Here is a 26,760-nt window from a genome sequence, read left to right as displayed (position 1 = left end):
GGAAGAAGGGCATCTTACTCTCGCCCGTGCGTTGGACGTCGCATCGCTCTGGGGGAAGAGATTGCAAAGACGGGGAATGAAAGCGTGAACTGCATAGGGCAAAAACACAACAAAACAAAATTCAAAAGACTGCAATACCCACAGAGAAGTAAGTCAGAACGACGTTGTTACAGATGTGGAAATGCAGATCACTTTGGCAAAGATCCGAAATGCCCAGCTAGAGGTCAGAAGTGCCATAAATGTAATGGTAATGATCATTTCTCTAAAGTATGTAGGCCCAAGAAATATAGGGGAAACAAATAGTCAGTAATGTGGAAGAGTAATCAGATTATGCTTTTGTGGTGAGTGATGACTCAGTGCAAAATAGACTGGATGTTTGCCTGGGTGGAGTAACCTTAACGATGCTCGTAGACTCTGGTGCAACCTGCAATATAATTGATGAGAAAACCTGGGAGAAACTGAAGTCAGATCACATAAAATGCCATTCCTATGTCCTAGAGGCAGAGAGAAAATTTTATGCTTATACATGTAGCCAACTGTTAGCAACAAAAGGAGCTTTCAAATGTGAAACAAAGATCAGAGATCCCACAGAATATGCTGAGTTCATTGTCATCAAAGGAGATGGTGAGCCACTATTGGGAAAGGATACAGCAGTAAAGCTGGGAGTATTGAGAATTGGCACAAATATTACAGCAGTTGTAGATCTGAAACAGTCATTACAGGCACAGTACCCAAAGGTGTTCCAGGGTGTGGGAAAACTAAAAACCAAGCAAATCCGTGGTTACATCAATCCTGACATTCAACCGGTAGCTCAGCCCTTCAGTTGGATACTGTTTAATCTGAGGGGACCTGTAGAGAAAAAAATAAAAGAGCTGTTAGACATGGACATCATTGAAACAGTGAATGGACCTACTCCATAGGTTAATCCAGTAGTAATCGTCCCAAAAGGCAACTCCGAAATTAGCCTTTGCCTTGATATGCGTCAAGTAAACCGGGCTATTGTCAGGGAACGATAACCCATACCTACAGTAGATTTAATTCTGCAAGGCATGAACGGGTCCATGGTGTTCAGCAAACTGGATCTTAAGTGGGGTTAGCACCAACTGGAGTTGACACCATCATCACGCCAGATCACAACATTTGCGGTCCACAGCGGAGTTTATAGATACAAACGGTTGCTCTTCGGAGTGTCTTCAGCCAGCGAGCAATATCAACATGAAATAGCCTCTGCACTAGCTGGAAGAGAGGGAGTTGAAAACATTTCAGACGATGTCATCATTCATGCACCAGGCCAAAAGACACATGACCAATGGCTACACACTGTCATGAAACGTTTGTAGGAGTGTGGATTTACCTTGAATCACGCTAAATGTGAATTCAGTATGGATCTTCATGGGAATTTTGCTGACAAACAAAAGCATTGGACCTACGGAAGAGAGAGTTAGAGCAATAGTGGAAGCCAGAGAGCCAGAAAATGCCTCAGAAGTGAGAAGCGTTTTAGGGCTTGTTTGCTATAGCAACAGATTCATTCCACAAGTTGCAGCTCTGGTAGAACCATTAAGATGCCTAGCCAGAAAAGACACTAAAGTTACCTTCGGTCCAGAGCAAAGAAGAGCATTCAATGCACTCAAGAATGGACTGGTGAAAGCTGGAACTCTAGCCTACTTTGATAAAGATGCTCCAACACAAGTGATTGCAGATGCAAGCCTAATGAGACAGTGCTCATACAACGCCAGCAGGGGGAGATGGTTCCTATTTGCTGTGAGCAGAAGCTTGAGCGATTGTGAAAGGAGATATTCTCAAATGGAGAGGGAGGCTCTAGCTCTGATGTGGGCCTGTGAAAGACTTCACCCATACGTGCTTGGCAGACAGTTCGATCTGGTCTCTGACCAAAAGTCTTTGGAGTCAATATACAGCTCACAATCCAAACCCTGTGCCTGCATAGAAAGATGGGTCTTGCGTTTACAGCCTTATGACTTCAAAGTTGTCCATGTGCCGGGAAAAGCAAACATAGCTGACTCATTGTCATGCCTGTTGGGGAAGACGGCTATGAAAGAACAGCATGCACATGGCTCAGATGAATATGTGCGATTTGTTGCCGTGAATGCCACCCCCAAAGCTCTGGCTACAAGGGAGGTGGAGGAAGCATCAAAAACTGAGCCAGAGTCGATTGAGGTGAGAAAAGCTACAGAAATTGGACATTTTGAAAAATGTATGGCATATGCACATGTAAATAATTAACTGTGTGTAATTGGCTATATTATCCTACGAGGGATACGTATAGTGCTACCAAATGCCTTACGGCCAAGAGCACTCATACTAGCACATGAGGGACATTTAGGGATTGTAGGAACCAAGCAACATCTGAGAAGCAAAGTATGGTGGCCAGGCATAGATAGGGCTGTACTAGAAAGACACTGTAGAGCATGTCATGGGTGTCAAATTACATCACGTCCGGACACACCAGAACCATTAAGGCCGACACCATTGCCAGATGGACCATGGCAAGATTTAGCCGTCGACCTACTCGGACCTTTACCTTGAAAACACTCCAGTCTATTTGTGTTAGACTACTACAGCAGATATTACGAGTATGTTGTGCTTACCTCCACAACAACTGAAAACGTGATTGACAGTCTTGAGTCAATATTCAGTCGACACGGATTACCTGTCACACTGAAATCTGATAATGGGCGACAGTTCAAACCAGATGAGTTCAGAAACTATTGTGTTCAAAATGGAATCACACACGTGAAAACAACTCCAAAGTGGGCTCAAGCTAATGGTGAAGTGGCGCGCCAGAATGCTGCAATTATGAAACGCATTCGGATTGCACAGTCAGATGGACTGGACTGGCAGAAATCGCTTAGGCGATATGGCACAGTGTACAGAGGAATTCAACACAACACAATAGGCAAAACCCCAGCAGAACTCTTGTTCAACAGGAAAATGAGAGGCAAGTTACCGGAAATCCTGTCTGCACACCATGGATTTGGATGTATGTGATAAAGATTCAGAACAGAAAGGGAAATACAAGCTGTATGCTGATGAGCAGCGAAAAGCAGAATATTCAGATGTGGATGTTGGAGACCACGTCCTGGTGAGACAAGAGAAGGTGGGTAAGTTCAGTACAACTTTTGGCAAGATACCATGTAAAGTAGTCAGTAAAAATGGAAACAAAGTAACCATCGAATCACCTATACCGGCGCTCAGTACAGCAGAAACACAACCTGTGTGAAGAAGTACATCACAGAGGGAACAGGAGACCAACAGGACAGAAAAATTGGAAGATGGGAATGCTGGTTTGAACCCAGGGCAACAATCAGCTATCGACTCTTCCAGATGTCCTGCCACGCAAGCTGAACACAGCAGACCTTTAACACCTCCTCTGCGGCCTCTGCGGCAGAGGAACCCACTTGAAAGACTGAAGGACTATGTCCTTACTTAAGTCAAATGTTTTGATTGTAGAAAATTTGAAGTAGAGGAAGATTCCAGAGATTATTATTTTGGTTGTAAAATTTGGTTATAAGATAAGAGTTTATATCCAACTAAAAGGGGGATGTCATGTACTGAATCGTGCACTGTACCTTTAAGAGGAGTTATGTGATAGAGGTGGGTAACCAGGGGAAGACAATTTACGTAACACACATCCACAGTTGAGACATCAGTAAAAGAGTTGTTCAAAATAGGTGTCTGTGATTTGATTCCGAAAAACCTAAGTAAAAGAATTAACGTAAAGGAAGAAGGTACAAAATATAACAGTGGGCTGTCATTCAAATGAACTCTTAACATTGTCAAATAAATACCAACATGGGGATCGCCAGTTCGAATCCCCTCATGTTACCTGGTCGGGCGTCCCTACAGACATAATGGCCGTGTCTGCAGGTGGGAACCTGAATGTGGGAATGTGCCCTGGTCGCTGCGGTAGTGCCTCCTCTGGTCGGGCGGCGCACCTGTTTGGGGGGGAGGGGGGACTGGGGGGGAATACTGTGATCCTCCCACGTGCTACGTCGCCCCTGGTGAAACTCCTCACTGTCAGGTGAAAAGAAGTGGCTGGCGACCCCACATGTACCGGAAGAGGCATATGGTAGTCTGCAGCTCTCCCGGATCGGCAGAGGAGGTGGAGCAGTGACTGGGACGGCTCGGAAGAGTGGGGTAATTGGAGAAGGTACATTTGGGGGGGAAAGGGGGGGGGGGACAAAAAACATTGTCAAATCAACCATTTTGTATATACTCTACTGTACATTGTACGTATATTGGTACGCTCTGTCATGTCACTCTACCTCAGGCATGTATGTAAGTAACCTGTAATCCATCCATTATCCGAACCGCTTATCCTGCTCTCAGGGTCGCGGGGATGCTGGAGCCTATCCCAGCAGTCACTGGGCAGCAGGCAGGGAGACACCCTGGCCAGGCCGCCAGGCCATCACACAGGGCTGACATACACACTCACACCTAGGGACAATTTAGTATGGCCAATTCACCTGATCTACATGTCTTTGGACTGTAGGAGGGAACAGGAGCACCCGGAGGAAACCCATGCAGACACGGGAAGTACATGCAAACTCCACACAGAGGAGGAGGAGGACGAGGACGATGACCCCCCCCCCCAAGGTTGGACTCCCCCGGGGCTCGAACCCAGGATCTTCTTGCTAGGAGGCAATCGCACTAACCACTGCGCCACCGTGCCGCCCATAGTAACCTGTAAGTAACATTTATTTCAGCATCTCTGATATATTTTCTGTAGTGCCATTGCACTTTATCGCCTCTTATTTGCTTGTATAAAGTCAGTCCTTGTACATATATCTGAAGATTGTTGTGTTGTAGTGTTGTTATTCTGTGTTAAGTACACTGAGAGAGCCACAAAACCAGAATCAAATTCCATGTCGTGCAAACCTACATGGCCAATAAACATGATTCTGATTCTGATTCAGTCAAGTTTTTCTTTCTTCTACAGCTGATGTATATGGCAGGCCGATTTATCATTTATCAATGGTAAGGCACTAGTCACTAAAACTCAAACACTAGTACTTATTTTTAAACACTAGTCGCTATCACTCGTCGCTATTGTAAAACAATTAGCTAATAAAAATTAGATACTCGGCCTGTTAGAAAAAAACACTAGTTAGTAATTTGACAATTACTAGTCACTTATCTTTTTTACCAGTAACAATTCAATAAACCGGTTATTTTATTTCAGTACCTCAAGAATAAGGGTGATGTGCAGAGCTGTTGTAACTACAGAAGAATAAAGTTGATCAGGCACAGCATGAAGATATGGGAAAGGACACTCAATCATTTTAGTAGTAGTGGTAGATTTTATTTCAGTACCTAATATAATGCATCATATAATTATGCAATATATATTAGGTACTGCCTAATATAATGCATCATATAATGATGCATTATATTGGGCATCATTCAGTAGTAGTAGTAGTAGTATCAGTAGTAGTAGTCACTATTCAATTCTTCCTACGAAAATGCCAAGTTGCTTATCATAAACCTTATGGCGCGTCATATATTAGATGTCTGCTTTTCATTAACTGCACTGAAACTGTTGAAAGTTTGATATTATTAACTAGGGTGAAGTTTGCGAACCGGTATTGCTAAGTGTGGTTTCTGGTTCGTGTCTCTTTAAATGTTGTACCTTTAAACGGGAGCTTTTAACCAACTACAATTCCCAAAACCGGGGGGGGCAAAGAGGTGGAACCGCATTTTTTTCCCCAATATCACGTCAGCCAATCGTGCGTGTTTATTTAGGAGCGCGTACTTCGAAAAAGTGTCCCGTTGTCCAATCGTCAGCTTCTATTTTAGAGTTTATAAAATTTAGCCAATCGGCTCTCGGAGTCGTATCCTTAACCAATTCGAAGTCCGCGAGATGCCGGCTGGGCGGACCACCGCGCGACCAATGAGATCGAAGTTGACGTTTAAACGCTCGCTGGCGGGCGGCGCTTAAAGTCGACTGGGGGCGGGGCCTCCGAGGAGGGACGCATGCTTGAATTTGAATTACGGCGAGGGGCTAACAAACCCGCAAGATACCGAGCGGCGCCGCGACAAGCTAGCCCGCAGCCGTGACAGGACGCATCGCCCTTTCGTGTGGGGGGGGGAGGGTGTAGGGAAAGTGTTGCCCTTTTGTAGCGTCGGCGTCATTTACGTTGCTAACGTTTACCGGTGTTCCGGCCAGTCTCTCTTAACAGGCAAACGGGTAGCCTGCTTGCCGCCGCCGTGCCATCTGAGAAGTCCCTCCACTCGCGATGAAAGCGGGCGGTAAGTAGCCGACTCTTAACCAGCGCCCGTCGTTAGAGTGGTGCGCAAATCCGTTCGACGGCGCCTTTGCCCGGCTAGCGTGTTGGCAGCACGTTAGCCGGTTAGCTAAAGCCTCGTAAGGTCGACTTGGGAATCTCTTAAAACCGTTGGGACGTTTCGAAAAAGGGAGTGCGCTTTTTAAGCACGGCCGCGTGGTGACGAGACCCGCGAACCCCCCAAAGAAAGCGTCGGAGAGCGGAGTAACAAACGGGAGGGAAATTTGGGCGCTCACTTAAACCCTGTTTTAGGAGTAAGGCAGGACTCCCGTGCCGGAGCCCTATAAGATAGCGGCGGTGTCGCTCGTTAACGTAACGGCAACGACGTTGCACTCTTACGTTAACAAGGTATGCTACAAGGGGCGGAATGACTTGGAGCTAGCCTTTAATTGGACCGCGGTGCTGTGAAATTGACCAGCCAAGCGCCAATATGCATGTCCAATGCTTATGTAATGAGCAAACAGGTGAATGCCGTGCGGTCTGTAGAGAGAATAGCGTACATGTACGTCACCACTATGGAGTTTCTTGAAATGGAGATGGGAATTATGCCTGCAGTTTAAAACTCTCTCTTTTTTGCATTGTGATTTTTCTGTTTTGTTTGCTTATTCCTCTTTTTCTTCTTTTCTTTTTCCCCTAATACGACATTGTTTCGGTAGTGCACTGTCGTTGCTCCAAATGCTACTCAATTCCAGTGCGGAAAAGAGTCCGTAAGCGAACCCCAGACCTGACACTACTGTCGCTTCCTGAGGAGGTCCTCCTGTGTATCCTCCGATGCCTCTCTGCTGAGGAGCTGCTAGCCATCAGAGCAGTGAGTAAACACTTGGCACAGAGCGCACACACTTGACACTGTTGTACAACTTCTAGCATATACATGCAACACCGATGATCAGGATTTGCTTTCAGGTCAGCATCTTGTGGCCACCTGATTTGTTGATTAAATGTCTTTTGTTTTTGTACTTTAACTTGATTTTGTCTTTGCTACAGGTCCACTCTCAGCTGCGGGACATTGTTGATAACCACTCCAGTGTATGGGCCAAAGTCAGTTTCAGAGACACCTGGCCAGCCCCTAACACAGTGTGGCTGTTTGAAAGGTAAATATTTCCATCCTTATAGTCTCCTTTATTTCTTAGTTTTTTCTTCTTTTCTTTTTTTTGGACCCCCCCCCCTCCTAATTGTATCCGGCCAATTACTCCACTCTTCCGAGCCATCCTGATCTCTGCTCCACCCCCTCTGCCGATCCGGGGAGGGCTGCAGACTACCACATGCCTCCTCCGATACCTGTGGAGTTGCCAGCTGCTTCTTTTCACCTGACAGTGAGGCGTTTCACCAGGGGGATGTAGCTCGTGGGAGGATCACGTTATTCCCCCCAGTTCCCCGTGCCCCCAAACAGGTGCCCCGACTTACCAGAGGAGGCGCTAGTGCAGCGATCAGGACACATACCCACATCCGGCTTCCCACCCGCAGACACAGCCAATTGCGTCTGTAGGGAATCCCGACCAAGCCGGAGGTAACACAGGGATTCGAACTGGTGATCCCCGTGTTGGTAGGCATCGGAATAGACTGCCACGTTACCCGGGTGTAAGTTCCTTTCATTCTTAATGTGGTTTTATGTGTTGTTTTTTCCTTCAGGGCTGCAGATAAAGGGAATTTTGAAGCGGCAGTTAAACTAGGCATTGCATATTTGTACAACGAAGGACGTAAGTCACACCATCACACTTTAATTTACACATATTTGTACAACAGCTTGCTTGTACCTTTTACACACAATCCCTAATTTTTCCCTCTTTTTTTTGTACGTCTTTGTGATTTTTTTTTTTCACTCAGCGCTGTTGAGTGACGAGGCACGGGCTGAAGTGTGTGGCCGCAAGGCTTCTCACTTCTTATGCCTGGCGGAAAGCCTACGCCCCCCTATGACTGACCCCTTCATCTGGGTCTTTATCCGTCCCCCCTGGTCCCCCACTGGTAGCTTCTGCAAGGCCATGGTGTTTGACCGTCTCAAGGCAGAGTGTGACGTCAATGTGGTAAGAATTACGATAACTAGATCAAGGAAGGTTGAATCGGTTCATCTGGATAAAACGTTTATTGACAGATAATATTTCATCACTCAACTAAGTGACCTCTTCAGTCTAAACTGACTGCAGGTATCCCCACCTTATAAACAAGTTGTTATGTTATTATATTATGTTATCGTGTTAAGTTGTTATAAACAAGTCTATAAACAATACAGTTACATAATGGCTGGAACCAATAAGCAGTTTCACATGCAAATATGGGTGCTCAATAAACGTACCCAGATGAACTGGTTCAACCTTTGATTTTCTTACCTGGATTACTGAGCATGCATCAAGATACAATGACTAAAAGTAGCAAGGCCAGTGTACCTGGTAGAAAGAAACATACTGTATTTGATGTTCATTAATCTCATCCATCCGAAGCCCAGCCAGGTGATCTGTCACAAAAAAACCCAGAGGTATTGTGTGTCCCAGTAAGATATTTATAATGCTTTTTTTCCATTCTTCCATTATTATAAGTGAGTTTGAGGTCTGATGCGGAGTAGGGATGAGATGATGAATTCAGAAACCTCTTAGCTGAAAGGGATTTTTGGCTTTTGCTTTTCTCTGTCTGACTCCTTTATACTAATGGGGACCCTGATGCTGTTTAACAGCGTGTCTCTGTCTCATTATTTATGGTCTTGAGGCAAAGCCTGAAAGCACAGGTCTTGGGCACCTTTCATGTTCCTTTTTAGCACCCAACTCCCCTATGCTTTAACAGTAATAAGTATATGTCATGATACATGCTAAATAATCCAGGTAAGAAAATCAAAGAAGGTTGGATCAGTTCATCTAGATACAACGTTTATTGACATATATGTTTCATCACTCTTCTAAGTGACATCTTCAGTCTTTGGTCATCGAAACTCTTGTTAATGGGCACACCCATATTTGATCATGAATCTGGTCATTGGTTTCAGTCGTTATACATCTGTCACCATCTTACGATGCTGTGATTGCAACAATCCCTAATCCTCTGTGAATAGTACACATGATCAATGGTCATACCCATATTTGCATATGAAACTGGTCATTAGGCACTTTATTTTACTGTTTTGTTTATAACGGTGGGGATACCTGCAGTCAGTTTAGACTTGAAGATGTCACTTATAACCCTTTCATGCTGGCCAAAAACCCCGCTAACATCCGCCTTTTTACATTGACCAAAGGCGGACATTAGCGGGTTTTTTGGCCAGTGTGAAAGGGATATTAGTTGGGTGATGAAACATATCTGTCAATAACGTTGTGTCCAGATGAACTGATTCAACCTATTTTGAGTATTAAGCATAGCTACTTGAAATTACCCCATTTGTTGATCAGTGGACACGAACGGAAATGGTCCACAGAAATTAATTAATCTCCAGTTATCACTAACGATGATGATGGATGTGAGCTGTCTTAATTCTAGCACTGAAAGAAATGAACTGTGACATCATGACCTGTAAACTGTTTAGGTTTCAATCATGAAGTAATTTGATTTTGTTCTTTCATTCTCTGCAGGAGAAGAAGGGACCCTTGCTGCACTGTCTGGCCAGAGTTCTGCAGCTCTTTGATGTGAGTGGGGACTTGGGGCTGGTGCATAGAGTCCTCCTCTGTATGTTATTAGGACAGTTTCCATTGCCTTCTTATTAAAGTTACATGCCGCTGTCATTCAGGGCTGTGTGACCTAATTGCGAACAGCACAAATTGTATGGATGTTGTTTGCTCCTCTGTTAAAATGGCCTAAATGTTACCTTACAAACACCCTGTTGATTCTAATTGTTCCCATCCCCACTAGTGTCAATGCTTTGTGACAGGATGAGTTGCTTAATTGAACAAGCCACACGCTTTGATAGAACTGTTTTGTCTTGCTTTTTTTCAAACACAAGTCCCTTAATGTGCCTTGGAAGAGACAACACTGATAATTCATTGTCAGAGGAAAGTCCATGAGGGTGTCTGGGTGGCATGGCGATCTATTCCGTTGCCTACCAACACGGGGATCGCCGGTTCGAATCCCCATGTTATCTCCCGCTTGGTCGGGCATCCCTACAGACACAATTGGCTGTCTGCGGGTGGGAAGCCAGTTGTGGGTTTCTGTCCTGGTTGCTGCATTGGCGCCTCCTCTGGTCGATCAGGGTGCCTGTTCGGGGTGGGGTGGGACTGGGGGAAATAGCGTGATCCTCCCACACGCTACGTCCCCCTGGTGAAACTCCTCACTGTCAGGTGAAAAGAAGTGGCTGGCAACTCCACATGTATCGGAAGAGGCATGTGGTAGTCTGCAGCCCTCCCCGGCTTTGCAGAGAGGATGGAGCAGCGACCGAGATGGCTCGGAAGAGTGGGGTAATTGGCCAATTACCCCACTCTTCACCCCCACTGGGGAGAAAAAGGTGGGGGGGGAGTCCATGAAATTGGCTGCTATTGTTTTCTTTTAGTGCCCTGTCAGATTACAAGGGAAATAATTATTAACTTTGTTTTTCCCCCCCAATTCATTTTGTTAGATTAAACTGACACATCATGTCATGTCTCATCCTTATTTTGTGTTTGTCAGGATGATGAGAAGCGCTCAGAGGCCTTGCCCATGCTGGAAGAATCATCACAGGCTGGCTGTCTACAGAGTTCCTACCTCTTGTGGGAGCACAACCGTAAAGCTGCTGTAAGTCAAAATTTCTGTTCATTCAAATCTTGCATTTAATCTTATTTACTGTTTACCATCACTGGATGTAACTGACTTATCTTTTGAAAATTAAATGGTAAAAGATGCTTAAATATTAGTTGATTTCCTTTAAAATGCTTACAGAATCATTTCAATAACCTTTTACTTTGTAATATGCAGTTAAAATTGTTTTTGATGCATAGTTTTAAAAATGTCTTAGGGCAAGATTTCATTATTTTAATATAATGTTCGATAGATGGGGCCCACAGTCATAATTTGAAGTGCTTAACTGAGTCTCTTGTTGTCAGTGAAAGTGAGTCTGATGTGTGTTTCAGATGTCAGACCCAGGCAGGTACCTCCAGTGTGTAAGAACCCTCAGGGACTATGCTGCTAAAGGATGCTGGGAGGCTCAGGTGTGTGTTGCAAAACGGGCCATTGTTTGATTGCAGTAGAGTTGCCGTGGTGAATTTCTTGTTTTTGTGTTGGTTTCCTTTGTCAGTCAACAGCTTTATCCTCCTGTGGTGTTTATCAAAGGGATACATAAGAAAGAGAATCTGTTTTTCAGCTGACGTATTCAGGAATAAGGAATCAGTAACACTTTGTCATCTCATTTCATGTACATGAAATGAAATGAAATATCTTTTCCCCCAGTCCACAGCAGTGCAATACAAGGACAAAAGCCCATATCCAAAAATTACAAGAATACATGTATCAAACTACAAAAAAAAAATCACTGTCCAAGAGAACAAACGCCAACCAGGATGACTGTCGGAACTGGCGGTCTGTATGGGCTAGCAGTTAGCTTAGCCTGCACCGCTTCCACGTCCTGTCAGACCACCCTAGGTCTGCACATGCCCACATCCAGCTTCCTACCCCTGTAGGGACGCCCAACTAAGCTGGAGGTAACACAGGGATTCAAACTGCTGATCCCCGTGTTGGTAAGCAATGGAATTGACCACCACGCTACCCAGATGCCCCTTCAGCGGATTAATTTTAAAATTTTATTATTAACATCCAAAGCTCTTCATATCCGTCCCCTAATTATCTCACAGACCTCCTTCAGACTTACACTCCATCTCACTTCCTGCGGTCTTCACCAGCAGGTCTATTGGCACTTCCAACCATCAACCACAATGGGTGCCAGGTCGTTCTCCTATGCTGCCCCCAAACTCTGGAACTCCATTCCCTGTCACATCTGCTTATTGGACTCCATTTCAGAATTTAAAACTGCTCTTAATACCCACCTTTTTAAACTAGCATACTCATTTTAACAGCATCAAATTCATCTTTTTTTTTTTACTTCTGCTGATGTATGCTTTATTGCTTATTGTGTGTTTCATTGTTGATTGCACGGTTACTGCTTTGTTTTATTGTATTTGATGTAAGGTAGCCTTGAGTATCATGAAAGGCGCCTTTAAATAAAATGTTTATTATTATATATTTTCTCCCATTGATTATTGTTCCTGTTGTTTCTTTGTCAGGTGGCCCTTGCCAAGATTTGCAGCAGTGGTAACCCCCTCGGTCTTGAGGCCAGGGCCTGCACTGACCTAGTGGCCCAGCTCTTCAATTCCTCTACCCCAGTCCCACGCCACCGTGCTGAGGAGATCCTGAGACACGGTATCAAAGATACCATGAGGTAGGTAGACACATGAACACTGTCCCACTGATGTGACCTCAGTTTTTTGGGAAATATGTCCAGGCTGCTGTTGGTTCATGTGGTAGTCTTTGTGATATCACATGGTGTTTTCACCTTGGTGAAGTTGATGGAAGCCTTAATGACTCGGATCAACAGTTCGGGAGTGCTAAACCAATTTAATATGAAATAATCTGTGACACCCCCCCAGTAAGGAATAGGTTTCCAGTCAGTTGGTACACCTCGTGTCATATTTACTCTCTGGGCTCTAGTTTCCGGGTCATAGCGCAGTCAAAGGCGCCGGTGCTAGTTCAAGGCACAATTCGATCTAAGGTATGTCTTCAATTACGGCAAATCAAATCAGCTCCTCTCATTCCCTTTAAAAGCGGCGCACTCTCTGTCATGGCGAACTGCCAATTTCGTAATGGATGGCGGAAGTCCAGACCGGCTAAGGCAGAAAAGCTTCTCTCAGGAGGAAACTGATGTCCTTGTTCAGGGGGTGCAGATTCACCAAGCGTGCATACAACAGACATTAACACCAATTCCAATGTGATATGAGACAACATGCGAACATGATTATTTGACAAGCTACCATTTAACGTGTCTTCGTTCTCACCAGTGTCTTTCTCTCTTTCCTGTGCATTCTATGAAGACAGCAGGATACCTTAAATAGTTGTGATCACGGATCAATTAACCTAGAAAATCAGTTTGATCTTTCAGGTTAAATAAGGTTAATTGAAATCCCAGTCACCATGCGTCATGATGCACATTGACTGTTTTATGTTGGTAGACGATACATGTGCACATTTTTTTCTTTTTTTGAGATTAAAAAGGTTTAGGACAGTAGTCAGTTAAATTACTCACGAAATAGGCCAACATAACATTCGCAAAAGTGGCATGTGGTTTTGGATAAGTCTGTGCTTGCTGCACCTTTACCTAAAGCCTGGAAACATCCACACAATGCCTGCATCTGTGCTAGGATGTGGTCTGACCTGGCGGAGACGCAGGCATAATATTTGGTTTTATTTGACTCCAAACTAGCACTGCGCCACTTGATTTTGACGGACACACCCTCTACAACGCCCCTACGCCCATTTCAATGCAAGCAATGTCTTGGCAAGCCCAGAAATTAGCAAATGCACCCAAGCAAGAGAAAAACCACCTTGCACCCAGTGAAATTGTCACTACATCTGTGTTGGCGCTACCGCTGGCCTTGTGCTGCCCAGAAACTCGGTCTCTCTGTCTGTCTGTCTCTCTCAATCTCTGTCTCTCTCTACCATGATGTTCAGCTTTGCATCACCTTTGTCTCCATCTTACTCTGTCTAGGTACATCTTGGTAGACTGGTTGGTAGAGGTGACCACCATGAAGGACTTTTCCAGTCTGACGCTGCATGTGACGGTGGGTTGTGTGGACCGCTACCTCGCGCTGCGCTCTGTCCCCAAGGCTCGCCTCCAGTTGCTAGGAATTGCCTGCATGGTTGTCTGCACACGGTAGGAACATGTGCCCAGCCCTCCTGGTCAAACTTCCGAAAAGGTCATATCATTGTTTTGTAGCATAGAGGTTCTTGAGGATATTCTAATACACACTCGAGTGCGAGGGAATATTTTCAATTTGGAAAGAGTAAAACATTTTTTTTAAATCTCTTAGCTGTTATCATAACAGCAGCACACCTATAATAATGCCCTGTATTAAAGGGAAGGGGTGAGGTAGGGTGGAGCTGGTTTTGTTTTGTTTTTTTGTACAATGATACACTTTTCATTTATATTACGTTTGAATGAATTTCGTTGAATGTTCACTTAAATAAATTTGAAATTTATTTGAAATTTGTTAATTTACTTATTGTCCTGGTCTCTGACTTTTTCATTCCTTTCCAGCTACATAAGTAAAGATATTCTGACCATTCGTGAGGCTGTCTGGCTCACAGACAACACCTACAAGTATGAAGACCTGGTCCGCATGATGGGAGAGGTTATCTCTGTGCTTGAAGGGAAGATCAGGGTATGTCTAACAAATGAAGCCAGGAAGCCAAATCCACTTGTATGAGTCATAAAAAAAAAAAACAACCTTTCTTATGATTTTATTGTTTAAGCATGCCAGATGCCTTTCCCTCCAAGCGAAGCACTGTGCCGTCTAAGTGTTCTGTTAAAAATGTCTCTGTGCTTGACTTTAGACACCAACATTGCTGGACTATGGGGAGGTGTTGCTGTCCCTGCTACCCATGGAGAAGCGAAGCACTCATCTGTTCAGTTACATCTGTGAGCTGTCCCTGCTGTACTCCGCCCTCAGCATACCACCGCGGGCCAAATTAGCCTGCGCTGTGCTGCTGCTTACCCGCGCACTGCACCACTACGGTAATCAAACTTTCACAGCACTTGCTCTCCTGCAATTAAATTTCATGTGCAAACACACACACGCACAGACACATTTATCATAGATAAAAATTAGCAATGTATTGTTACACTGCACAGTGCAATATAACAATATTAACACTTCTGATATGAAGAATACAACTTTAGATGGAATATCAAGATCCTCTTCTCTGAAATAACTTGTGGCCTTTTATTTTGTCCTCCTATATTTCTGTCCACAGCTCCCGTCTGGCCTAGCCAGTTGGTTGACAATACAGGCTTCTCCAAACAAGACCTTGTTCGCCTCGCTGTGCTACTTCACATCAAGTGGTATGTTTTCAACAGTGTTTGTCAGGCTTGGCTTATCTAGATTTTGTACCCAAGCAGTTATTTTGCTTATCCAGTCAGTCATAATACATTCAGAGGTGGTCACAACCTATGCACGAACATTCCCCCTCAACTTTTTTCTTTGCAAGTTCTGGGCTATACCATTTAAAACTGGTATTATTGCCTCACAACTAAGGCATTGATGACTGCTGCATTTTAGCAGTCATCAGCTACTCCCAAAAAGTAGTCAAGTAGTCGATTCATCGCGGGAGATGTATCATATTTTTTTCACCCAATAACAAATTATCACTTCTCATCAAAAAGGTCTCAAATACAACCATTAAAGGGGTTAACCAATGTAGGCGGGACTAACCTGGGGGTTTGATGATAGTGGAGTCCTCGATTGGCTTTGAGATGCTTTTTACAATGAGCCGTGATCTGATTGGGCTAATCCCCCTGCAAGCCTGTTTGAGCTGGAGATACCGTTTGACTGCAGTAACAACGCAACATCTTTCTTGCTGGAGTGACTGTGTCCCAGTGACTTTTAGCCGAGTGCATCCATGGTTGTCGTGGTGACGGCAGCTGTTGAAAAGCCTTAAATGATCTTAAATTGAATGTTCAACAGTTTATATTTGTCTGGTCCTTTGTGTCCTACATTATGTAAATTAAACCATGTCGCCAACAAGAAGCTTTCACATTTCTTGAAGTTACTTTCAATGTGGGAGAAAACATAGATTAGCAGAGCAGCCAGCATCTAATGAGGAATTTGACATTATAACTTTTCAGGTTAAATGACTGAATATGGGTCGCTTTCCCATTGAGGATAACTGTATAAAATACAGCTGCACTGCCAGCTGCGGTTTGTTCCCCACATTATAAGAAACATTACGAGAGGTGAATGAGACTTGCTGAGTACAATTTAACTTAACGTAAATGGTTAGTGTAGATATTAAACATTGATGAGTATGTATTTGAAATTGTCTGAAGAGACGCCCGACCAAGCCGGAGGTAACACGGGGATTCGAACCGGCGATCCCCATGTTGGTAGGAAACGGAATAGACTGCCACGTCACCCAGACGCCCCACTTACAACACATTTAACGGGGTTGAAAAACATCCTTGCTCTTCATAGTGTCATTCAAAGACACCAGTTTCAATAACTCCTCGTGCACTTCAGATGAACTGTCAGTAGCTCTTGTGTAAAATGAGAAGCTGGCTAACATCCATCACATCTGTACTCTCATCCAACGCTAAGGAGAAGTACTTGCAGTCACGCATGACTTAGCTTTCAGTACTCTCATCCAACACTAAGGAGAAGTACTTGCAATCATGCATGACTTAGCTTTCTGTACTCTCATCCAACGCTAAGGAGAAGTACTTGCAGTCATGCATGACTTAGCTTTCTCTCGACATGATTTTGAATGAAAAATTCTTTGTGTCGGGGTGGCGTGGCAGTCTATTCCGTTGCCTACCAACACGGAGATTGGTGGTTCGAATCCCTTGTTACTTCAGGCTTGGTCGGGTGTCCCTAAAGACACAATTGGCCGTGTCTGCGGGTGGGAAGCCAGATGTGGGTATGTGTCCTCTGGTCGGTCGGGGCGCCTGTTTGGGGGGGGGGGGGGGCTGGAGGGAATAGCGTGATCCTCCCATGTACTACGTCCACCTGGCGAAACTCCTTACTGTCAGGTGAAAAGAAGCGGCTGGCAACTCCACATGTATCGGAGGAGATGTGGTAGTCTGCAGCTCTCTCTGGATCGGCAGAGCGGGTGGAGCAGCAACTGGGATAGCTCGGAAGGGTGTGGTAATTAGCTGGATACAATTGGGGAGAAAAAGGGAGGGGGAAAAAAAGGCTGTGGTGTTGGTGTATTTTCCCTTGAGGTCAGCGATGATAATGGCTGTGGGACCTCCGGTGTACATACCATGTTTGTCTTTGTATGTGGTATTGTAGTGGCAATTCAAGTTGAAATCCTTCATGGCTGATTTTGTTTCAGACACACTAAACACAGGTTTGCCTTTGGATTCCGTAAGAAAATATCCTGTTTCCCATCTTGCTTGGAAGAACACGATTTTGTAGATCAGGTTTTCTTTTTTTTTGCCACTCATGTCTCCTCATCGCATGTCATTGCAGAAGAGGCCCACTGAGACCATGTGCAAGCAGTTGCTTGGCCACAAGCCTCTTGTGTTTTGAGGGAGCGCCCTCTATCAGTGAACAGTATAATTACAAATGGGATCCAGTTCAAACGTGGTCAAATGGCCTGCTTGCTTTCAACGCTTGTGAAACCAACAATGTATTGATAGTTGGAAATTGACGGGGGCTGAATGTGGCCCATGGGCCGCCAGTTGCCCATGTCTGATGTAGACGATTGTTCCAACAAATCTATGTTGGAACCACAGTGCCCCCAGGTGTATATCTGCTGTGTGTATGCACATATATATATATATATACACACACTATATTGCCACTGCTTTATTACTGCACAGTGCTAAAACCACGGATGAACGATTGGGCTACAACTATGCAGTGTCGACTAGCGGTTTTGATAGAGGAATATTCTGTGGAACCCGCACTCATAATGGTACTTTCTCACCGTCAAAGGAGCACAAAGACTGTTTTAAAGAGAAAATCCCCAAATTGTAGTTTGGTTTGCAAAATCAATCCCTACACGAATTTTTTTTTTGTAAGACCAGCAAAATCCATGTTATATATTTAATGCCAATTAACTCATGGTCACATTGTAGAGGCAAATAAAATGTGCAAAGTTAGAGAAATGCTAAGATCACTAAAACAAGATGTTCCTTTTCTTTTCCTCTTGTCTCGTGGTCGCTCCTCCTTGTTTCAGTTGTAACTTACACTGTGATTTTAAAGCACAATGCAAAAATTCAACCATGTTAACCTTTGGGTACAACCCGCCAAAATTTGTTTTATGGTGCAACACAAACATTTGGGTTTGACAACACAGGGGTGAAGTTTGCGTGTTGGCTGTGAAAGCCTCTTCAATAACATGGAAAAGGAAAAATGCAAATTACTGAAAGGTGCAAATGCACACAGCATGCAATATGATCTGAACATAATTGGATTTGCAAGACTACCTCTGGGGGTATTCTAGCTCACATTATGATCCGATCTAAGGGTGAAAAAGCCAGGTGTAAATGTAATTTGTACAGTTACGTTAGTAACAAGGTGACCTTGGAGGTTGTAGTCAGAGGATAGTAGTAGTAATTCTTTAAAGTTGGGCTGGGCGAAATGGACAAAATCAAATATCACGATATTTTCAACTGACCACCTCTATCAATAGTTTGGCGATATTGTAGAGAGGACTATTGGTGCTCTCACAAAATAACACAATGACATTTTTGATAAGTACTCATTAGTAATCTGGATATGATACCCAAACAGATAGAGACAAATAATATAACAGATCAGTCTAATAAATTCAGAATATTGCGTCTCTATACTCTAATGCAGTCTTTAAAGCCAGGAAAAGACACCATTTATGTCATATTACAATATCCAAAATCCCAGATGATATCTAGGCTTAGATTAAAATAGCAATATAACATCTATATTGCCATGCACTACTTTAAATTTTACTAGGCGGCAAGGTGGTTTACCTAGTGGTGTCTCTTTTGCAGCACAAAAAATATGGGGCAAGAGCACCCAGTTTGACAGAAATGCACTACTTGTCTAATCATATACAAAACTGGCTTCAGTTGGTGCCATGTCTGCAGATTATGGATTTAAGTCAGCTAACGGTACAGATTTTTTTCTTTACATAGAAAAGCCCCAAACTGTTATAATGAGGTTTTCGTCCAACAGCTTGTTCTGATATCTTGGCATTTTTGCATGTAGGCTAAAAATTACTTGGATTAAGAACATATTTTATGAGACAGAACGTATGAGCGAAATTTTTCATATTGGTATTGGCAGGGTTATCTAGTCAATTGTGAGGTTGTCCCCAAACCAGGTGGCCTGTTGTGACATCCCCACACTGTCTCATTTTCAGTGTTCCTACAGTGTGAATGGATAAACACTTCAAGGTCATTGGAGAACACATTCTTTTGCAGGTGGAAAAAAAGGTGGAAAGTGAGTTTTTGAGTGGCCACATCTATGTTACAAATGTTGGTACTAGAGGGGCTAGTAGCCTGTCTGGTGGGGCTAATGGCCTGTCTGGTTTGTTTACAGCAGCTGAAAAAGTGAGCAAGCACTCATTACAATAATTGATTGATAATGTTTCTGGATTGTGTGTGCGTGTGTTTCGCACAGGTGATGTGATGCATCTAGTGCAGTAGTTAGAGGGAAGATGCATGCTTGCTTACTGCCTGCTTTTCTAACCTCTCACTTACTGCGGTTGGCTAGCCCTTGTGGTGAACAAGGAAGCAACCCAGTGTGTAAGCCTTCCCCTGCCAGTACATAGCTTCTCCTTCACCAAGACCTCTGTCAGGCCTCCTTGTGGCCACACATGATAATTGGGTGCCTCGCGGCCTCAGGCAATCTTGGTAGGGGATCTCGGAGGTGCAGTGGTTGCCAGAGGCTGTTCATGGCCAACCACTGCATCGCTGCTTTGTGGGAAGTCTATTGAGACAAAGGCTAGGGGAGCACATCCTGAGAGAAAAGCAACATGTTTGGTGGCACACATTAGGCGGTTCTTCAACCGTCTGGAGTTTCCAGCAGCCTTCTGCACTCATGATGGTTGACTGGTTTTCCTGGGTAAAAGCTCTTGCCACCAGGACCAACCTGTCACGGCAAAGACAGTGCTACTAAGAACTGCACACCCTCTGTGGCACTCGAAAAACCTCCATGCATAGGTCTCCACCTCTGACCATGGTGTTGAAGTCTGGTTGGATTGGGGTGTCTGACAAGGGGAACAGGGTACTGGTTTTCCCGGGTATAAGCTGTTGCCACCAGGACCAAACTGTCATGGCAAAGACAGTGCTACTAAGAACTGTGCACCCTCTGTGGCACTCTTAAAAACCTCCATGCATAGGTCTCCACCTCTGACCATGGTGTAGAATATCTGGCCTTATATCCAGTTGAAGTCTGGTGTCGTTGGGGTGTCTGACGAGGGGAGCAGGGTAGAATGGCCTGGGGCTCCTACTCAGAGCCCTGCACATCAGCGGTACGGGGTATATGGTCGCTAGCAGCTGGGATTGAGTGGCAGCTGCTTTCGGCAGACCCCATGTGACTGAGCAGTCCTATTTAGGGACCACACTGCTCATCCCCCAGTTGGGGAGGGGCCTAGAAAAGGTGGCCTAAAAATTGTCCACTCAACCAACCTCCTGGTGCCTACCTGGAATTCCATCCTGCGGTAAAAACAAGAAAATGATCCCATTCACATTGGCAATATGGAATGTTAGGACTCTCCTTGATAATGATAGCAACAGACCACATCAAAGGACTGCGCTGATTGCTGAGGAAGTAAGATGCTACAGCATGGAAATCGCTGCTCTCAGCGAAACCAGGCTTCTGGGTGAAGGCTTCCTGAGAGAGGAAGGAGGAGGGTAAACCTTTTCCTGGAGAGGCTATCGCCCTGGCAGACAACATCAGTATGATGTTGGACTGGCAATCAAGAACAGCATTCTACCCAGCCTCACTGAAACACCCACTGGACTAAGTGAGAGGCTAATGACCCTCCGTATCCCCTTAGCAAAGGCAGTGCATATGCGCCAAAACTACCATCTGACAATGGTGTGAAGGACAACTTCTACCCGCTACTAGATGAGGGCCTTTATCGTATCTAAAAAAAAAAGAAAAGACAATATCCTTCTTCTGGGAGACTTTAATGCTAGAGTAGGAAAGAACAATGGTATATGGAGTGGAGTATTGGATAGGCATGGGGTTGGTTAGGTTAAGTGATTATATCTCAACAGAACTCCTAAAACAAGGAGGATACTCTGTGAATGCTCTGATGACAGGTGTATTTTTTTGCAAACCCCCCCCCAAAAAAAACAAAACAGCAACAACAAGGAGGATACATGTGCACCAGAATGATCGAGCAGTACATCCTGCAGGTCTGGGACCAGGACAGTGTCCCGTAACAATGGGGGGGATGCTAAAATAGTCACCCTGTACAAAAACGGGTGACAAGTCCATTTATGGCAACAGTCGCAGCAGATCCCTGCTAGCTTTTGCAGGCAAGGTCCTAGGAAAGGTCCTGCTATGCAGGATGGTGAAGCACTTGACAGAACATTTGCTGCCAGAGTCACAGTGCAGTTTCAGGAAGAACAGAAGTACTGTGGATATGAGTTTCACAGTAAGACGGCTAGAAGAAAAATGCAACGAAGAACATCAGGACCTTTTCATGGCTTTTGTCGACCTCGCCAAAGGTTTTTGATGTTGTGAATCGAGAGCTACTTTGGAAAATCCTGAGAAAGTTTGGCCGTCTTAGCAAATTTGTGAACTTTCTATCAAAGTTCCATGACGGAATGGTGGCATGGGTGGCCACAGGAGGACAGGAATCAGCACCCTTTAATGTATGATCTGGAGTGAGGCAGGGATGTGTGCTGGCACCGGTACTCTTCAACATTTTCCTCCTATGTGCCACAAAGCTTTTTCATAAAGATCTGGAAGGCAGTAGTGGGATCACAATAGACTTTAGGCTAGATGGAAACCTCTTCAACACTCAAAGGTTCCAGGCAACCACCAAGTTATCATCAGTGCAGGTCCTTGAGCTGCAGTACGCTGATAACTGCGCTCTTGTAGCTCATACACCAGAAGACCTGCAAACCATCCTTGCCGCAGTTGTGAATGCCTACAGCAGGCTGGGTCTATCAGTCAACACCACCAAAACTGAGGTGTTATGCCAATGGAGGTCTAGCCCCCTACCCACTATGCCTGTCTTCTCTATAGAACACCAACCACTCTGTTGCTCCGTCTTTCAAATACGTGGACAGCATCCTTTCTGAGGGCTGCAACACTGATCACAAAACTCACAATAGAATCAAACAAGCATCTGTAGCCTTTGGCGAACTCCGACGTAATGTCTTTCAAAACAAATACCTCCACCTGCACACCACAATTACAATTTACAAAGCTGTCTGCATCACAACTCTCCGATACAGCTGTGAAGCCTGGGTCACATACAGCCGCCACCTCAGGTTGTTGGAGCAGTTCCACATAAGCGAATCATGTAGCGAATCACGGGGATCACGTGGCATGACTGTGTTCCCCATGCCGAGATTCTTGCTAGGACAAAATGCAAGAGCATAGAAGCCATGGTCACTGAACACCAACTGCACTTGCTTGGGCATGTCATCAAGATGCCTCAAGAACTTCTGCCACTTCAAGTCCTGTATGGAGAGCTTCATCTGGGCCGCCGGTCTGCAGGTGATCAGAAGAAGCGATACAAAGACCAGCTAAAACCATTGCTGAAAAAGTGTTGTATCGACTCATTGAGACTGGAGCAAGCTGCCATCAACCGTTCCAACTGGTGGGAGACATTAAATCCTGGATGTCTGAAAATTTTCTCAAATTTAACGATGATAAGTCTGAGGTCATTCTGTTCACTCCCGAAAATTCCATCAGCCCTTTTGTTACTAATCTTGGTGGTCTGTCAGGTAGTCTTAAGCAGAATTTTGGGGTACTATTCGATGCTAACCTCAGTTTTGATAATCAAATCAAACATGTTGTTCAGTCATGCTTTTTCCAGCTCAAGCTTATCTCCAAAATGAGGTAATTTCTATCAGTTGCCAATCTGCAAAAAGTTGTACATGCTTTTATCTATTCTCGGCTTGACTTTTGTAGTGCACTTTATTCTGGTATCAGCAAGGGCTCCCTCCACCTTCTGCAGTTGGTACAAAACGCTGCTGCTCGGCTCATTACTGGGACAAGGAGGCATGACTACACTGGCTACACTGATGTTATATTTCGAATTGGTTTTAAAAATTAACTGCTCACTTTTAAGGCTTTACATGGTCTTGCTCCTTTATACATTTATGATTTATTGACCTGGTATATGCCCCCTCGACCATTAAGATCCACAGACGGGGCCCTGCTGGTTATTCCCAGGTCTCAGTTTGTCAAAAAGGGTGATCAAGCTTTGTTAAGCACTTTGTAACATTGTTTTAGCAAAACTTTATAAAAATAAAATTATTATTATTATCATCATCATCATCATCATTGGACTCGATGGACTACCAGCAAGCAAGTTTGTGTTCAGATAATCCAAATTCATAAACAGTCTGGTGATCACAAATAACACATGGCCATTGCTAATAATGTGATAATATATGCATAAGACAGCGTTGTTCTTTGGAACTAGTGGGAGGTAGGCTGTATGTATAGGGTTGGGGATGGGGGAGTGTGTGGCAGCTGAATGAGTCAGCAAGTGAGTCATACAAATGCCTCTCTGGGTGAGTCACTTGTGATGATTGAGCTCAGTATAACCAATTTTTAATTCCCAAATGGACAAGTAACAAGATTTCTTCCCAGAGTTGAACGGAATGTGCTTACCCTAGTGGATCAAACATAATATTCTTACCCCTCTTTTTCAGTTTCTGTCAAGACGTACCTAAAGACTATAGGCATGTATCTCTTACTGGTGTCAAACAGCGCTTTGAGGATGAGGCCTACCAGTACATCAGCAAAGAAAAGGTACCACCAAAACCTTTTTTTCTTGTCGGTGTATTGTATTGTATTGCATCTTTAAAGAAGTAATGTTTATTTAAAAAATGTAAAGTAATCCTCTATGATGCGAAGATTTTCATTGGGAGTGACGAAGAAGGACAGGATAAGGAACGAGTATATGAGAGGGGCAGCTCAGGTTGGACGGTTTGGAGACAAGGCAAGAGAGGCAAGCTTGAGGTGGTTTGGACATGTGTGGAGGAGAGATGCTGGGTATATTGGGAGAAGGATGCTGAATATGGAGCTGCCAGGGAAGAGGAAAAGAGGAAGGCCAAAGAGGATGTTTATGGATGTGGTGAGAGAGGACATGCAGGTGGCTGGTGTGACAGAGGAAGATGCAGAGGACAGGAAGAGATGGAAATGGATGATCTGCTGTGGCGACCCCTAACGGGAGCAGCTGACAGTAGTAGTAAAGTAATCCTATGTTGGATCCGGATTTTTCATATACATCCGTAATTGAATTTGTCAGTGTTTGTGTTGACTTGCACACTAATAAAATGATCATATACAAAACTAAGTCATGTAAATGAATATCTGTCTGATTAGCTACTTTGATTTTTACTTGATATTTTATTCTCTAGGTTTTGTGTTGTATTTTGTTGCATGCAACAACTTTAAGCAGTTTGTGTTCCTTTTCTTTTAAAAGCTATGTGTGAAAGGTCATCGGACACAGTGAACAGGATGTGTTTTGTGTAATACAAAACCTTACATTGCGAACCTTGGACCGATTATCATAAGAGTCCATCTATATCCCAATATTGGTTTAACTGCACTATTTTGAACTAGATAAGAGCTTTATTCCTGATATTGCCTCAAACAGATTACTCCCCATAACCAGCGTATTGGCTTACAGTTAATGCTAAATATACTGACTGATGTCATCTCATGGTCTCCTTCAGGTGATGGACTTCAAAGACCTGTGTCAGATCTTGGAAATCCCTGAGGTGGAGCCTCAGATGGAGCCTTCCAGCCCCACTAGCCAGCAAACAGACATTCACACTTTTCTTTCCTCACCATCCAGCAACAACAAAAGGTTAGCAAGTTACCTATACAACAGTTGTCCACTTAATGCTAAGATGTCTGTAAACTTAATGGCCATTAGATTAGAACCTGATCGGACTTAAAAAGTCCTTTTATTTCCTGTACCAGTGTGACCGGCATGAAATCAGCCGTCTGTTTATGATAAGTAACTGAGGGGCAGCAAGATGATGGGTGTGTATCCTTTCCTGCTTTTTTGGCAGTTCTTACCCCTGCTGGATTGCCATGTGTTGTGTGACAAATGGCCTTTGCAACGCCATTGTCCAGAAGGTGTATGTTTATGCCATAATGTGAACTAGTCCACTGACTCATTTCTCCACACCCTCCTCCCAATCTCCAGGAGACGCGATGACAGCATGCAGGTACACAGAGGCAGTTTCGTGGCCACACCCACAGCTGAGCTATCCACTCAGGAGGAGACATTGGTGGGTGACATCCTGGACTGGAGCCTGGACACTTCCTGCTCTGGCTATGAGGGCGACCAGGAGGAGAGTGAGGGGGAGAAAGCTGATGAGAGTGAGTGCTAGATTTAGAAAATGATAAAAGGTCTCAGATGACTCAAATGTGGTTTTTGACAGGGTCCCCAAGCCGTTTTTAAAGGGTATAAAATAACTACTTACTATTAGGCTTGTAACAGTGCCAAAACGTTGAACTTTGACAAAATAATAGTAAAATTCTGATATGCTATACCATTTTTTATGCCACCCCAATGAAAATGCATCACAAAATTCCAAAAAGACATTTTTTTATATACCAAATCTATAATTAGAAAAAAAGTATTTTATTGAACTATTACTATTCTGATAAAAGTATAATAAGGTGTATTTGAGAGAAAGAAATCTGTTTCTTTCTCTCCCTCTGCATGTGTGTGCATCTGAGTACACTGCCAGCTGTGTGTTCTTTTTTTTTTTTATGAAATTTTGACATACCAGTTTTGGTTCTCTTGCTGTGGGTTAGGCTCAGTGGTCTTTGTTGACTTTGGCCAGAGTGTTTCACTTTTGTTAATCTTGATTAATTTATATTTTCTAACAGCCTCATTCATGGCTATCAAACTGCACCAGTTGACGAAAGCAGACACTGGATTCGAGCATTGCCGAGCCCTGTCCAGTGATGAGGAAAGCTTTTGTGAAGCAGAGAGGGGAGAGGTCATCATGGAAGGCCAGGGTAGTGGCTGGAGCCAGCCCGATGAACCTTCCTTCTCCGCAGATCTTCACAGCTCAGGTTACTCCTCTGTCCAAAGTGCTAGTCCTTCCTCCACGTGTTCTTCCTCCACCCTCATGCCCTGCACATTCAAGGCCATTGCCGCTGCCGTGAACACAGAGTCTGGCAATACAGAGCCAGGCTTCCGCCTCCTGGTGCCCATGCAGAGGCCAGGGGGACCCTTCTGTAAACAAGTGAAGAGGAAAAATGCTGCAGCCCATAGTGCAGGAGAGATGGAGAGAGAAGAGGAGCATTCTGCCAGTGCAGGATTCATTAGCCTTTAAAGAATGGCTATTTGACTGCCATGATATGAATATGGCTATTCTCAACACCTAGGGCCCCACTTTTGCTCCTCTCGCACTTTTTTGTTGTTGATGCTTTTCCTCGGTTCTCTCAGTCTGCACTGGTCCCTCCACTACCGAAGGTTTTAAAAAAAAAAGACTTTACTTTAATAGTGGGTGGGGAGGGGGAGAAAAATAAAAACGGTCAGTACTCATAATCCTGCCATTTTGTTACATTTCATTCTTGTTTACAGGCAAGGCACCATAAAATGCCTCCAATTAATTTTTTTTGGCATTTTTTTATTAGACGGCTGCAGTAAAAGGTAG

At 44.2% G+C, this 26,760-nt stretch overlaps 1 protein-coding gene across 1 annotated transcript; it reads left to right on the top strand.

Annotated features, from left to right (window-relative positions):
- Positions 1 to 2,986: 2,986 nt before the first annotated feature.
- ccnf (cyclin F) lies at positions 2,987 to 26,436 on the top strand. Its single transcript, XM_056288449.1, has 17 exons — positions 2,987 to 3,119; positions 6,959 to 7,110; positions 7,287 to 7,393; positions 7,932 to 7,999; positions 8,127 to 8,323; positions 9,854 to 9,907; positions 10,881 to 10,985; positions 11,321 to 11,398; positions 12,467 to 12,621; positions 13,945 to 14,109; positions 14,494 to 14,617; positions 14,790 to 14,970; positions 15,210 to 15,297; positions 23,785 to 23,884; positions 24,814 to 24,947; positions 25,293 to 25,468; positions 25,985 to 26,436. The coding sequence occupies exons 1-17, from the start codon at positions 2,987 to 2,989 to the stop codon at positions 26,434 to 26,436; spliced, it is 2,469 nt and encodes an 822-aa protein (XP_056144424.1).
- The last annotated feature ends 324 nt before the right edge of the window (positions 26,437 to 26,760 follow it).

Source organism: Lampris incognitus, chromosome 10, assembly GCF_029633865.1.
Source record: "Lampris incognitus isolate fLamInc1 chromosome 10, fLamInc1.hap2, whole genome shotgun sequence".
Taxonomy (NCBI): Eukaryota; Metazoa; Chordata; class Actinopteri; order Lampriformes; family Lampridae; genus Lampris; species Lampris incognitus.
This window is presented reverse-complemented; position numbering and strand designations above follow the sequence as displayed.

Bases quoted from the DNA above. Each gene is read 5' to 3' on its own strand.
- ccnf (XM_056288449.1), top strand. From the start codon at position 2,987: ATGGATTTGGATGTATGTGATAAAGATTCAGAACAGAAAGGGAAATAC. The intron at 7,111-7,286 runs GTGAGTAAACAC...TCTTTGCTACAG, and splicing joins AGCTGCTAGCCATCAGAGCA to GTCCACTCTCAGCTGCGGGA. The intron at 8,324-9,853 runs GTAAGAATTACG...CATTCTCTGCAG, and splicing joins CAGAGTGTGACGTCAATGTG to GAGAAGAAGGGACCCTTGCT.